This window comes from Schistocerca nitens, chromosome 11, assembly GCF_023898315.1.
Source record: "Schistocerca nitens isolate TAMUIC-IGC-003100 chromosome 11, iqSchNite1.1, whole genome shotgun sequence".
In the NCBI taxonomy this organism is placed as follows: domain Eukaryota; kingdom Metazoa; phylum Arthropoda; class Insecta; order Orthoptera; family Acrididae; genus Schistocerca; species Schistocerca nitens.
Window position 1 is genome coordinate 144,967,418 of NC_064624.1, and position 16,453 is coordinate 144,983,870.

General features: G+C 44.4%; 1 protein-coding gene across 3 annotated transcripts in view; it reads right to left on the reverse strand.

The window, feature by feature from the left end:
* Positions 1 to 2,067, reverse strand: part of LOC126212958 (ankyrin repeat domain-containing protein 65-like) — a 55,151-nt gene extending 53,084 nt beyond the window's left edge. For 2 of the 3 annotated variants that reach the window (XM_049940486.1, XM_049940484.1), the window contains exon 1: positions 1,960 to 2,067. Coding sequence is in view for 1 of the 3 variants with exons in the window: in XM_049940485.1 (XP_049796442.1) it covers positions 1,960 to 2,032 (73 nt within the window). In the remaining 2 variants the exon portion in view is untranslated. The remainder of the gene's footprint in view (positions 1 to 1,959) is intronic. The other variant, XM_049940485.1, reaches the window with a different exon arrangement.
* Between the last annotated feature and the right edge of the window lie 14,386 nt (positions 2,068 to 16,453).

The following is a 16,453-nucleotide window of genomic DNA, read 5'->3' on the forward strand; positions in this document are numbered from 1 at the left end:
CTTTCAAATTTACGACGTATGAATACGCCGATATAGTGTTTATTTATGGAAAATTGATGGCAATGCTACGGCTGAAATTAACGAATATCGCGGACGTTATCAAATCTCGGAGGATTCCGAATGGACGAATCATTAGTGGAGTATTTCGAATGTTACAGGAGACAGACAGGTTCTCTACCTAGCGTTCATAATCAGTACGAGAGCTCGACACGTGAAGACGACGATGAAGATATTATGGATGCTGTTCAACGTAGCCTGGGTACAGTACACGGCGTATCTCTCAGCGACTAGGCATTTCACAATGTAAGGTATGATGTACACTGAAGTATAATAATGTGTGTCTCTACCATAAACAAAAAGTGCATCATTTACACCTGGGAGATCCTGCCCTTCGCTTGGAGTTTTGCAACTGGTTAAAAACTAATCGACAGTTACACAAATACGTTTTATTTATTGATGAGGCACTGTTTACTCGAGATAGTATAAACAATTTTTTTAACGAGTACGTATGGTCTGAAGGAAACCCACAAGCAACAGTGCAGCGCAATTTCCAGCAGCGATTTAGCATAAATTTGTTGTCTGGTATAATCAACAGACACTTTATTGGACCATTCATTTTCCCAGGACGTCTAACTGGCATGTCGTACTTACAATTCCTTCAAGAAGAAATGCCCCACTTGCCCGAAGATATTCCGCTTGCTACGCGACTGCAAATGTAGTTTCAATATGACGGCGCGCCTCCACATTTCACCAGCGCAGATACTGCACATTTAAATGAACATTTTCCACAGAAATGGGTTGGTCGTGGTGCTACACGTCTGTGGCCACCCAGATTGCCCGATTTAACACCAATGGATTTTCGTTTATGGGGATGGATGAAAGGCATAGATTATGATGACAAAGTCAATAAACGTGAGGCACTACTTGGTTGCATTATGAATGCAATAGACGAAATTATGAACAAGTCTGTGAAACTGAAAGGAGCAACAAAATCTGTTCATACACGTGGAGCTAAATGCACTGAACTCGGCGGAGACATTTTTGAACATTTATTGTGATTGTGATTGTATTGCGAAATTTTATGTACTTTGTACAAGTTTCTTAACAGTGAGCTTCGTTTTTTTTCGGTTTAACACGAATTCACGTGTGCTGTGGTATAAATAAAAGCAGATTATGTGACACATTCATACAGTTCCAGTTAACGCTTTTACCACAAATTTTCCAAAATTAAATTCTCTACAACTTCTGTTGAAAACTTTCTGTAATTGTCTAGAACTTAAAAAAAACTAATTGGGCGAGGCAGTTAACAAATTAAAAATTTTACGAAATTACGCCTTTGCTTCTCTGGATATTCTGGAAAACTGGGACATGTTTTACTATATTGACCAGACCAATAACAACAAAATAAATGGGAATCGTGCTTTACTTTAAACTCGTACAGTTTTGCGACGGCCTCATGTTAACGAAGTTGCTAAATTTCAGGCAAAATTTTTATTAGCCGTAACCCCGTAACCAAACATTTGCATATCTTCGTGAATCCCCCTGTATATTAGGACTGTATGGCAGTATTCCAGCAGATCTCTACTGCTTCAGTTGTCGAATCTGACAAGTTTGCATCAAAAGTAGCAGGTCCTCGGGAACCTGTTTCTGTGGCACACAACATGTAACAATAATTAGTGTGGCCAGTGGCTCCATTACGTAGACTACGCCGTAAGAATCAGTAGCTGCTGAAATGCGTAGATGACGTGAACCGATACCGGAATGCATATCAAGAGCTATTGCGCTAGAGGTGGTAGAAACATTTGAGAAAATTGTATTAAAACTCGGTACCACCTCTAGCTACTCTCGTTTTCATAGATACCGATTTTAAGGAGGGTACCATTGAGAACAGGAGACCGTCGAGGAAAGTGATACGCTCAGCCCACCGCACAGTGCTGGAAGAAACACATAGAGACTTACCAGATGTGTGAGTTCTGCTCTGTGCCGCTGCAGCCAGTGTAGTGGGCTGTCGTGAAGACAGCCTTTTATCCATATCTTGGCCACTGCTGGACTGGGTTGACACCTCCCACCTTCTCTGTCCGCAGCCTGCCCTCTGCTCCAGAACCCCTCCCCCTCTCACCCCTGCCCCCCGCCCCCCCTCCACCAGCCCCTCATCAAACTTTCTCGGCGTCCGACGTTGGAAGTATACTTGCGCAACGCCTCGCAGCACTGCCCTCAAGGGCACGTGATGATCTTGGCAACCGCTCTGCTGCTCATTCTGACCTCGCGGCATCTTCCAGTACGACTCCGTGTTAGCCAGGTACCTGCTCACAGCAGGGTGCTCACATCAGAGCCTGCTCCAGTCCATCCCCTGACAAGCACGCCATGAGGATGCAAATACCGTCAACACTGCGTGTACCCTTGACAGTGGCCTCCATTCGGCTACGAAGGAAATACACGGATTTCGTATGATATGCACCAAATGATGACTACATCTGTAGAGCTACTAGTCGGGGGTGAGCTGCGATCACACGCTGTTCCAGGAACTCGCAGACTCGCATTTCTATGGGACTAAGATCGATAGATTTAGTGGGGCTATTAAGATGTGATCGGGTTCCTGAGCGTTTGTCAAGAGGGGAACGTATCCATTCAGTCCTGTGAATGTGGCTGTTGTAATCTATCGAAATGGGAGTGTCTACAGCATGCTCATCAGGAAGTGCAGAAGTGAGTGGTAAGGTGGTAGAACAGTAAGCAGGGCACATGGGCTTCTGGAGTGGAATGTTGGCGTCATTTGTGGACACAAAAATTTATTCTCACGACGTTAATTAAAACAGAGCACTGTTAACAACACAATGCTTAATTAGCATTTGCAAATTGGGATGATCTACACCGGTTATTCAATTGAATAAAAGCAATGAGACTAATTCAAAACATAATTTTAAAGAGAAACAGCCTCATGGCCACAACTTTAAATTAATAAGAAATTACTTTACACAAATGTAACCGTATCATAACTACAGTTCTGAGCTCACTAATCACTTGTGAATATGAAAAATTACAATTTGTAAAAGCTATTTGCTTTCAAAACAAATACTCAAATAGCAAGGTCTCATAAACACGTGAATTAACTATTATGGAAAACATTTGCCAATATGATGTTACAATAGCCTGAAAGATTTATACAGCAATCAGCACCCTCTCGACGTTTGGCCTTCACATCGGCCGCGCGTCTGAATTCCGTGCTCGAGAGCTAAAGTGACACCAGCAGGCAGGAGGGCCTGCGCAAATCAATAACGGCTTCTAGATCACACAAACCCAGTATTAAAACACAGTTCACTAAATTCCTAAAACCAACAGCCAAGTACTGGGTAGCGCCAAACGCAGGACGAGATGTTAAACGTTATAGTGTGCCAATCCCAGTTACTGTTAAAGCAATAGTTCATTACATAGTCTCCAATGACGTCAAATTTCACTTGATATATTTTTAAACCACAACTAGTTCAAGGTGATAATCATCAGACAATCCGCACACATCGTTAAAAAGCAAAGCGCCATTTGAAGATGCAAAGTTGTTACTATTACAGTTGCCAACGACAATGAAGTTGGCAATTCCAATTTAAATTGGCGGCTCGAGTTTTGTACAGAGAATAAGCTTTGACTCATAAAATTGACGACTTAACGTATTATCAATGAGACCTGCAGTCTCATGTGCTGCTGGCTACCAACGCTAAATGTCCAGTGTATACGGTTCTCTTAGCAAAGTTCATTCGCAAACTTGTTGAAATGGCCAGACACACAGTGACAGCAGCAATTAATAATAGGTTTGATGCCTGCTGTCATTAACGAGGTGTGACACTCGTCTTGCTTCTTACGATCACTGTCCCCACGTCGCATTACATGGAGGTGAACGTTAAGACACGTTGGGCAGTCTGCTTTGGTATACACTCAAATCAGCCACCTTTATTGAAGTTGTAGTCCTACCTCATTACACAACTTCGCTTGATTGTTTCTGATGAGGTCGTCAGTCATTTAATTTCTGTATAACTACAGCAATCTCTATCCATTTCAACGTACCTACTTTATTCAAGCCTCTGTCTCCTTCCACAACTATTACCCCCATTGTCCACGTATCTTTCCACAATGGAATCGACAATTCATTATTGTATCAAGACGTCTCCTATCAACCAGCTTCTTCCTTTACTCAAGTTGCGTCAAAAATTTCCTTTCCCTCAATTCAGTTAAGTACTTCGTCACCTAATCAAATGAAAGTATATGGTTCCAGAGATCTCTTCAAGTCTGAAACATCTGTGTTATATATATATATATATATATATATATATATATATATATATATATATACTCCTGGAAATGGAAAAAAGAACACATTGACACCGGTGTGTCAGACCCACCATACTTGCTCCGGACACTGCGAGAGGGCTGTACAAGCAATGATCACACGCACGGCACAGCGGACACACCAGGAACCGCGGTGTTGGCCGTCGAATGGCGCTAGCTGCGCAGCATTTGTGCACCGCCGCCGTCAGTGTCAGCCAGTTTGCCGTGGCATACGGAGCTCCATCGCAGTCTTTAACACTGGTAGCATGCCGCGACAGCGTGGACGTGAACCGTATGTGCAGTTGACGGACTTTGAGCGAGGGCGTATAGTGGGCATGCGGGAGGCCGGGTGGACGTACCGCCGAATTGCTCAACACGTGGGGCGTGAGGTCTCCACAGTACATCGATGTTGTCGCCAGTGGTCGGCGGAAGGTGCACGTGCCCGTCGACCTGGGACCGGACCGCAGCGACGCACGGATGCACGCCAAGATCGTAGGATCCTACGCAGTGCCGTAGGGGACCACACCGCCACTTCCCAGCAAATTAGGGACACTGTTGCTCCTGGGGTATCGGCGAGGACCATTCGCAACCGTCTCCATGAAGCTGGGCTACGGTCCCGCACACCGTTAGGCCGTCTTCCGCTCACGCCCCAACATCGTGCAGCCCGCCTCCAGTGGTGTCGCGACAGGCGTGAATGGAGGGACGAATGGAGACGTGTCGTCTTCAGCGATGAGAGTCGCTTCTGCCTTGGTGCCAATGATGGTTGTATGCGTGTTTGGCGCCGTGCAGGTGAGCGCCACAATCAGGACTGCATACGACCGAGGCACACAGGGCCAACACCCGGCATCATGGTGTGGGGAGCGATCTCCTACACTGGCCGTACACCACTGGTGATCGTCGAGGGGACACTGAATAGTGCACGGTACATCCAAACCGTCATCGAACCCATCGTTCTACCATTCCTAGACCGGCAAGGGAACTTGCTGTTCCAACAGGACAATGCACGTCCGCATGTATCCCGTGCCACCCAACGTGCTCTAGAAGGTGTAAGTCAACTACCCTGGCCAGCAAGATCTCCGGCTCTGTCCCCCATTGAGCATGTTTGGGACTGGATGAAGCGTCGTCTCACGCGGTCTGCACGTCCAGCACGAACGCTGGTCCAACTGAGGCGCCAGGTGGAAATGGCATGGCAAGCCGTTCCACAGGACTACATCCAGCATCTCTACGATCGTCTCCATGGGAGAATAGCAGCCTGCATTGCTGCGAAAGGTGTATATACACTGTACTAGTGCCGACATTGTGCATGCTCTGTTGCCTGTGTCTATGTGCCTTTGGTTCTGTCAGTGTGAACATGTGATATATCTGACCCCAGGAATGTGTCAATAAAGTTTCCCCTTCCTGGGACAATGAATTCACGGTGTTCTTATTTGAATTTCCAGGAGTGTATGTGTGTGTGTGTGTGTGTGTGTGTGTGTGTGTATGTAGACTGGAGCGAGAAATGAAAATTCATACCAAGGCCAGGATTTGAACCTGTGTGTCCTGCAGCCTAGGCAGCTGTGCTGGTTAGTACGCCACCCTGCTACAGTGGGTTTGCAGAACAGTGTACACTACACTTGCATGCCTCAATGTTCAATTAAAATTCCCATTCCTACCAAACGGCCTCAGGTGTGAATATGGATTTGGTTTGAGGAGGGAGGTGCTCTAGGATAGTCTGTGGAGTTGTGCAAAGCCATTGTGCCAGCGTGGCGCAGTGGTTACTGCTTCTCCAAAGTGCGCAGGATCCTCATTTCAAATCCCTGCCTTGGTACAAATTTTTGTCTGTCTCTTCTATCTTCTTCATTTGTTATTCAGTACATCATACCTTCAACGTTTTTTAAAATAGAACCATGCTGTTGTCTGATCTGATAATCATCCACGATTTACTGCCAAACAAATACCTACATGTCATACTGCATAACACTTAAACTGATGTTACACCTTAACAAACACTTCTTCAGTGTAGCTTTCCCTGCTATTGTCACTCTACACTCTATATCCTCTGCACTACAGTCTTCATCAGTTATTTTGCTGTCCAAACAGTAAAAGTCATCTACTACTTTTAGTGTATCATTTCCTAATCGAATTAGCATGGCACTGCCTCATGTAATTCTGCCACACTTAATTGTCGTTGATTACTAATCTCGATGTTCATCTTATAATATATCATCAAGTCGCTATCCATTTATTCAAAGTGCTCTTCCAAGTCCTTCGCAAGCCTTATAACATTAGGATGTCGTAACCATACTTAAATGTTTTTATTTTTTTACCCTGAACTTTAATTACCTTCCAAAATATCTCCTGATTTTTCTTCAAATCTTGCTCCACGTACAGACTCAATAGAAGCGGCGATTGTTTACAATCCCGTCTCTCTCCATTCTCGACACTTATAACCACCTTCTTGTTTCTGTACTTAATGTGAATAACCTTTCACTACGTACAGTATCTGATCAAAACTATCTAGACACCCGGTTCATAATGACTTACAAGTTCGTGGCGCCCTCCATCGGTAATGCTGAAATTCATTGTGGTGTTGGCCCACCCCTAGCCTTGATGACAGCTTACACTCTCGCGGGCAAACCTTCAATCAGGTGCTAGAAGGTTTCTTGGGGAACAGCAGTTCATCCTTCACAGAGTGCTGCACCGAGGAGAGGGGTCGATGTCGATCGCTGAGGCCTCATACGAAGTCGCGTTCCAAAACATCTCGACGGTGTTCCATAGGATTCAGGACAGGGCTATGTGCTAGCCAGTTCATCCCGGTTCTTGTCGTGTAACCAATCCGCCACAGGCCGTCAATTATGAACGGGTACTCGATCTTGTTCAAGGATGCAATCACCATCCCGAATTGGTCTTCAACAATGGGAAGCAAGACGGTGCTTAAAACATCAGTTTAGTCCTGTGCTGTGATAGTGCCACGCAAAACAACTAGGGGTGCAAGCCCCCTCCAAGAAAAACACCACCACACCGCAACACCACCGCACTACTCACGCTGGCAGATGTCGTTCACTGGGCATTCGCCATTCCCACACCCTGCCATCGGATCTTCACATTGTGTACGGTGATTCGTCACTCCACACAGCGTTTTCCCACTATTCAATGTTTACGCTCCTTACACCAAGCGAGGCGTCGTTAGTCATTTACCGGCGTGATGTGTGTCTTATGAGCAGCCGCTCGACCCTGAAATCCAAGTTTTCTCACCTCCCGGCTAACTGTCATAGTACTTGAAGTGGATCCTGATGGAATTTGGAATCCCTGTGTGATGGTCTGGATAGATGTCTGCCTATTACGCATCACGACCCTCTTAAACTGTCGTCAGTGTTTGTAACTCAACAGACGAGTTCGGCCTGTACGCTTTTGTGCTTTACGAGTCCCTTCACTTTTCCACTTCAGTATCACATGGGAAACAGTGGACCTAGGGATGTTTAGGAGTGTGGAAATTTCGCGTACAGACATATGACACAAGTGACACCTAATCACCTGACCACATTCAAAGTTCGTAAGTTCCGCGGAGCTCCCCAGTCTGCTCTCTCACGATGTCTAATGACTACTGAGGTCGAAGGTATGGAGTACCTGGCAGTAGGTGACAGCACAATGCACCTAATATGAAAAACACACGTTTTTGGGGGCGTCCGGATATGTTGGATCACAGAGTGTATACAGGGTGTTTCAAAAATGACCGGTATATTTGAAACGGCAATAAAAACTAAACGAGCAGCGATAGAACTATACCGTTTGTTGCAATATGCTTGGGACAACAGTACATTTTCAGGCGGACAAACTTTCGAAATTACAGTAGTTACACTTTTCAATAACAGATTGCGCTGCAAGTGATGTGAAAGATACAGAAGACAACGCAGTCTGTGGGTGCGCCATTCTGTACGTCGTCTTTCTGCTGTAAGCGTGTGCTGTTCACAATGTGCAAGTGTGCTGTGGACAACATGGTTTATTCCTTAGAACAGAGGATTTTTCTGGTGTTGGAATTCCACCGCCTAGAACACAGTGTTGTTGCAACAAGACGAAGTTTTCAACGGAGGTTTAATGTAACCAAAGGACCGAAAAGCGATACAATAAAGGATCTGTTTGCCAAATTTCAACGGACTGGGAACGTGACGGATGAACGTGCTGGAAAGGTAGGGCGACCGCGTACGGCAAACGTGAGGGCAACGCGCAGCTAGTGCAGCAGGTGAGCCAGCAGCGGCCTCGGGTTTCCGATCGCCGTGTTGCAGCTGCGGTCCAAATGACGCCAACGTCCACGTATCGTCTCATGCGCCAGAGTTTACACCTCTATCCGTACAAAATTCAAACGCGGCAACCCCTCAGCGCCGCTACCATTGCTGCACGAGAGACATTCGCTAACGATATAGTGCACAGGATTGATGACGGCGATATGCATGTGGGCAGCATTTGGTTTACTGGCGAAGCTTATTTTTACCTGGACGGCTTCGTCAATAAACAGAACTGGCGCATATGGGGAACCGAAAACCCCATGTTGCAGTCCCATCGTCCCTGCATCCTCAAAAAGTACTGGTCTGGGCCGTCATGTCTTCCAAAGGAATCATTGGCCCATTTTTCAGATCCGAAACGATTACTGCATCACGCTATCTGGACATTCTTCGTGAATTTGTGGCGGTACAAATTGCCTTAGACGACACTGCGAACACCTCGTGGTTTATGCAAGATGGTGCCCGGCCACATCGTGGATTGGCCTCCCTATTCGCCAGACATGAACCCCTGTGACTTCTTTCTGTGGGGACACTTGAAAGACCAGGTGTACCGCCAGAATCCAGAAACAATTGAACAGCTGAAGCAGTACATCTCATCTGCATGTGAAGCCATTCCGCCAGACACGTTGTCAAAGGATTCGGGTAATTTCATTCAGAGACTACGCCACATTATTGCTACGCATGGTGGATATGTGGAAAATATCGTACTATAGAGTTTCCCAGACCGCAGCGCCATCTGTTGTTGACAATTGTAACTACTGTAATTTCGAAAGTTTGTCTGCCTGAAAATGTACTGTTGTCCCAAGCATATTGCAACAAACGGTGTATTTCTATCGCTGCTCGTTTAGTTTGTATTGCCGTTTCAAATATACCGGTCATTTTTGAAACACCCTGTATTTCATCTCAGTGTCTTTGAGAACTCGAAGAGGTATTTCAGTCAACATTGTCAAAAAATTTCCCTAAATCTACAAACGCTATAACAAAAAGTTTGCTTTTCTGTTCTAGAGAAAGTTGCAGGGTAAGTGCAGCCTGGTGTATGCCTGCATTTCCTTGGAGCATATGCTTATCTCCCCTGACATGGGTTTTTTGTCACTTTTTCCATTCTTCTATAAATAATTCGTCTGAACATATGGCGACTGTACCTCACTTAATTTGTGGGTCTGTAGAATTTTCACTTGTGAGCATCTGCATTATGGGAAATAGGAACTCTCACATTCTTCCAGTGGTCTGAGGATATTTCGCCTGTGCCTGTCAACACTGATATTGACTATTGATGACTGGAAACATGTTGACCGGTCGGACGAGCCACGTTTAAAATTGTATCTAGCGTCTAGACGCCGCCTCATGAATCCATGGGCCCTACATGTCAGCAGAGGTCTGTTCACTGTTCTATAATGGTGTGGGGCGTGTGCTGTTGGAGTGATATGGGACTCTTGATATGTATAGATACGACTCTGACAGGTGACACGTATGTAAGCATCTTGTATGATCACCTGCATTCATTTCTGTCCATTGTGCATTCCGACGCACTTGGGCATTTCTAGCAGGACAATGCGACACCACCACACGTCCAGAATTGCTACAGAGTGGCTGCAGGAACACTCTTCTGAGTTTAAACACTTTCGTTGGCCACAAAACTCCCCAGACATGAACATTACTGAGCATATGTGGGATGCCTTGCAGTGTGCTGTTCAGAAAAACTTTCCACCCGTTCGTACCCTTACGGATTTATGGACAGCTCTGCAGGATTAATTGGGGTCAGTTCCCTCTAGCACTACTTCAGACAATAGTGGAGTTCATGACACGTCGAGTTGCGGCACTTCTGCGTGTTCGCTGGGGCCCTCTATGAAAATAGGCAGGTGTACCAGTATCTTCAGCTCCTGCAGTATATATGATGCAATTAAGACTTTTTGTAATTTTGCGATAAATGCTGTAGATATGCTAATGTTAATAGCTGATCTTCCCAAAATCCATATATATTTGCAATTAATATGAGAAAAATAAATATAATATATCATGTTGTTGTTGTTGTGGTCTTCAGTCCTGAGACTGGTTTGATGCAGCTCTCCATGCTACTCTATCCTGTGCAAGCTTCTTCATCTCCCAGTACCTACTGCAACCTACATCCTTCTGAATCTGCTTAGTGTATTCATCTCTTGTCTCCCTCTACGATGTTTACCCTCCACGCTGCCCTCCAATGCTAAATTCGTGATACCTTGATGCCTCAAAACATGTCCTACCAACCGATCCCTTCTTCTAGTCGTGCCACAAACTTCTCTTCTCCCCAATCCTATTCAATACCTTCTCATTAGTTATGTGATCTACTCACCTTATCTTCAGATTTCTTCTGTAGCACCACATTTCGAAAGCTTCTATTTTCTTCTTGTCCAAACTAGTTATCGTCCATGTTTCACTTCCATACATGGCTACACTCCATACAAATACTTTCAGAAACAACTTCCTGACACTTAAATCTATACTCGATGTTAACAAATTTCTCGTCTTCAGAAACGATTTCCTTGCCATTGCCAGTCTACATTTTATATCCTCTCTACTTCGACCAGCATCAGTTATTTTACACCCTAAATAGCAAAACTCCTTTACTACTTTAAGTGTCTCATTTCCTAATCTAATCCCCTCAGCATCACCCGATTTAATTTGACTACATTCCATTATCCTCGTTTTGCTTTTGTTGATGTTCATCTTATATCCTCCTTTCAAGACACTGTCCATTCCGTTCAACTGCTCTTCCAAGTCCTGTCTCTGTCTCTGACAGAATTACAATGTCATCGGCGAACCTCAAAGTTTTTACTTCTTCTCCATGAATTTTAATACCTACTCCAAATTTTTCTTTTGTTTCCTTTGCTGCTTGCTCAATATACAGATTGAATAACATCGGGGAGAGGCTACAACCCTGTCTCACTCCTTTCCCAACCACTGCTTCCCTTTCATGCCCCTCGACTCTTATAACTGCCATCTGGTTTCTGTACAAATTGTAAATAGCCTTTCGCTCCCTGTATTTTACCCCTGCCACCTTCAGAATTTGAAAGAGAGTATTCCTGTTAACGTTGTCAAAAGCTTTCTCTAAGTCTACAAATGCTAGAAACGTAGGTTTGCCTTTTCTTAATCTTTCTTCCAAGATAAGTCGTAAGGTTAGTATTGCCTCACGTGTTCCAACATTTCTACGGAATCCAAACTGATCTCCCCCGAGGTCCGCTTCTACCAGTTTTTCCATTCGTCTGTAAAGAATTCGCGTTAGTATTTTGCAGCTGTGACTTATTAAACTGATAGTTCGGTAATTTTCACATCTGTCAACACCTGCTTTCTTTGGGATTGGAATTATTATATTCTTCTTGACGTCTGTGGGTATTTCGCCTGTCTCATACATCTTTCTCACCAGATGGTAGAGTTTTGTCATGACTGGCTCTCCCAAGGCCATCAGTAGTTCTAATGGAATGTTGTCTACTCCCGGGGCCTTGTTTCGACTCAGGTCTTTCAATGCTCTGTCAAACTCTTCACGCAGTATCTTATCTCCCATTTCATCTTCATCTACATCCTCTTCCATTTCCATAATATTGTCCTCAAGTACATCGCCCTTGTATAAACCCTCAATGTACTCCTTCCACCTTTCTGCCTTCCCTTCTTTGCTTAGAACTGGGTTGCCGTCTGAGCTCTTGATATTCATACAAGTTGTTCTCTTCTCTCCAAAGGTCTCTTTAATTTTCCTGTAGGCAGTATCTATCTTACCCCTAGTGAGACAAGCCTCTACATCCTTACATTTGTCCTCTAGCCATCCCTGCTTAGCCATTTTGCACTTCCTGTCGATCTCATTTTTGAGACGTTTGTATTCCTTTTTGCCTGCTTAATTTACTGCATTTTTATATTTTCTCCTTTCATCAATTAAATTCAATATTTCTTCTGTTACCCAAGGATTTCTATTAGCTCTCGTCTTTTTACCTACTTGATCCTCTGCTGCCTTCACTACTTCATCCCTCAAAGCTACCCATTCTTCTTCTACTGTATTTCTTTCAGCCATTCCTGTCAATTGTTCCCTTATGCTCTCCCTGAAACTCTCTACAACCTCTGGTTCTTTCAGTTTATCCAGGTCCCATCTCCTTAAATTCCCACCTTTTTGCAGTTTCTTCAGTTTCAATCTGCAGCTCATAACCAATAGATTGTGGTCAGAATCCACATCTGCCCCTGGAAATGTCTTACAATTTAAAACCTGGTTCCTAAATCTCTGTCTTACCATTATATAATCTATCTGATACCTTTTAGTATCTCCAGGATTCTTCCAGGTATACAACCTTCTTTTATGATTCTTGAACCAAGTGTTAGCTATGATTAAGTTGTGCTCTGTGCAAAATTCTACAAGGCGGCTTCCTCTTTCATTTCTTCCCCCCAATCCATATTCACCTACTATGTTTCCTTCTCTCCCTTTTCCTACTGACGAATTCCAGTCACCCATGACTATTAAATTTTCGTCTCCCTTCACTACCTGAATAATTTCTTTTATCTCGTCATACATTTCATCAATTTCTTCATCATCTGCAGAGCTAGTTGGCATATAAACTTGTACTACTGTAGTAGGCATGGGCTTTGTGTCTGTCTTGGCCACAATAATGCGTTCACTATGCTGTTTGTAGTAGCTAACCCGCACTCCTATTTTTTTATTCATTATTAAACCTACTCCTGCATTACCGCTATTTGATTTTGTATTTATAACCCTGTAATCACCTGACCAAAAGTCTTGATCCTCCTGCCACCGAACTTCACTAATTCCCACTATATCTAACTTTAACCTATCCATTTCCCTTTTTAAATTTTCTAATGTACCTGCCCGATTAAGGGATCTGACATTCCACGCTCCGATCCGTAGAATGCCAGTTTTCTTTCTCCTGATAATGACGTCCTCTTGAGTAGTCCCCGCCCGGAGATCCGAATGGGGGACTATTTTACCTCCGGAATATTTTACCCAAGAGAACGCCATCATCATTTAATCATACAGTAAAGCTGCATGTCCTCGGGAAAAATTACGGCTGCAGTTTCCCCTTGCTTTCAGCCGTTCGCAGTACCAGCACAGCAAGGCCGTTTTGGTTAATGTTACAAGGCCAGATCAGACAAGCATCCAGACTGTTGCCCCTGCAACTGCTGAAAAGGCTGCTGCTCCTCTTCAGGAACCACATGTTTGTCTGGCCTCTCAACAGATACCCCTCCGTTGTGGTTGCACCTACGGTACGGCCATCTGTATCGCTGAGGCACGCAAGCCTCCCCACCAACGGCAAGGTCCATGGTTCATGGGGGAAGAATATATCATATTTGAGTAAAATAAATTATCTGAAAGAATAAACAGAATGAGAGAGATGAAATGTAACAACGTGAAACCATACCAGTGCAATGAGCACATCATCAGACATTAAGATACAATTATTTTTGAAGGTTTTGTGGCCGGCCGCGGTGGTCTAGCGGTTCTAGGCGCTCAGTCAGTAACCGCGCGACTGCTACGGTCGCAGGTTCGAATCCTGCCTCGGGCATGGATGTGTGTGATGTCCTTAGGTTAGTTAGGTTTAAGTAGTTCTAAGTTCTAGGGGACTTATTACCACTGATGTTGAGTCACATAGTGCTCAGAGCCATTTGAACCATTTTGAAGGTTTTGTGGAACTCCTTTCGTCGTGGAATGACAGTCGAATTAATTAGTTGTGGTTTCGCAGCTTGCTTGAAACCACTGGCCAGCTGCACTGATGAGTGACTTTCCACCAGGGAAACACTCAGGCGCTCCCTGGACTCGTCGCGGGTCAACTGCGTAGGGGTCGCCAGCGATAGCGCGGGCCTCGCCTTCACCAGAGCGTGCCGTTTTGCGACCAGATAACACGAAGTAAAGGAGAGATCATTTCTTGTTGCCGTTCTAATGAAAATTCGAATGGCAAAAACCAAAAGAACAGCTTTAAAACAAGAACAAGTGGAGCAACGAAGTAAATGAAAAAAACACAAGTCTTGACATTTTCCAAGAAGGAAATTAGAAGCCATCATTGCTGACGTCAAGCTGCTGTTGAGTTATGGAACAAGTTTTATGCTCACGTATCACGTACTCTCCTTGAGTGTCACAGCGCTGCAGACATCGGCGGCCAGCTTGATTCCTCCTAGTTCAGTGACTTCAGGAAGTCACTTGGGGCAGTGCCGGCACTCCGTTTGCTGAGGAAACAAGACGTCGCCGATCAGGGGACCAGGCTCAATCCTTCCCTGCGGACAGAATTCAGCACACTGCTCTTAAAGGAACTACATCGTCAGGTGGAAAGGTGATTCCAGTCGCATCAGAAGGACGTGTCAAAGGACCGATACTGTTAACATTACATACCGTGTGTTTCCGTAAGGTCGAACAAAAATTCAACAGGACATAGAGATTGCTCCACTGAACAATTTGAGGTATGGAACCTGGGGTCTGAGAAACCAGCTTAACAAGATATGGGAGTATACTCGTCCACCGCTCTGTCTAGTGTTACTGTTTTCCAGCCTATTTACAACTAACATGTGTAGATGTTTACTGTTGGCCCTCTGAATTTTACTGTTGGCACGACAAACGCTGGCAAAAGACGTTCACTTCGCATTCGACATACCACACCCTGCCATCGGATTGCCAAACTGTGTACTGTGATTCGTCACTCCACACAGCGTTTTTCCATTGTTCAATCCTCGAGTGTTTACGCTCCTTACAGGAAGCGAGGCGTCGTTTGGTATTTACCGGTGTGATGTGTGGCTTATGAGCAGCCGCTCGAACACGAAATCCAAGTTTCACTCACCTCTCACATACCTGTCGTAGTACTTTCAGTCGATCTTGATGCAGTTTGGAATATCTGTGTGATGGTCTGGATAAATGTCTGCCTATTACACATTACGACCCCCTTCAACTGTTGGCGCTCTCTTTCAGTCAACAGACGAGGTCGGCCTGTACGCTCTTGTGCTGTACGTCTCCCTCCTCGTTTCCACTTCACTATCAAATCTGTAACAGTGAACCTAGGGATGTTTAGGTATGGGGAAATCTAGCGTACAGACGTATGACACAAGTGACACCCCAATCACCTGACCACACTCGTAGTCTGTGAGTTCTGCAGAACGCCCCATTCTGCTCTCTCACGATGGTTAATGACTACTGTGGTCGCTGGTATGGAGGACCTGGTAGTACGTTGCAGCACAATGCACCTAATCCCAAAAACGTACTTTTGATAACATTGTGAATTTTTTTTCTCTTCCTTTTCCTACACTCGAATACCAGTCCACTACCAAAATTAAATTTTGCTCTCCATTAACTTATGAATAATTTCTTTTATTTCATATTAAATTATTTCATTTTATGTATCATTTGCGAAGTTCTGGATATTTTTGAACACATTCTAAGTTGGTATCTGAAAGAATCATAAGTTGTTTTCGCATGTATACATAATCTAAGTGATATCTCTACCAGGGAATTTCCTCGCGTCTAGAAATAAAAACAGAGGACGGTGCTATACGAGCTGAGCCGAATAAACCCGAATTGGTGAATGCTATTTGCAGTTTGTTTATGTGGTTGATTGGAAGTGCGAATTATCAGCGTTATTTTATTAGTTAAATCCATAAATTCAGACTATCAGAGTGGAAATAACTGGTAAGACGGATTACATATTATACTTCTGCGCTTATCCAATAAAAGGAAATTTTGAGAGGAAATTTTTGCCAGATCGCTACATTACCAGTTGTACACTCCCCGGTTAGCAGTCGCATTAAGTTCTGCTCTCGGTAGAGAGCGGAAAACGAGTCGTACGAATACGTAATGACGCCTGAACGGGGAACAAACGCACGATAATTGAACCTGTGGTGCTGGCAGGGTTACTGAAATTAACCAGAGA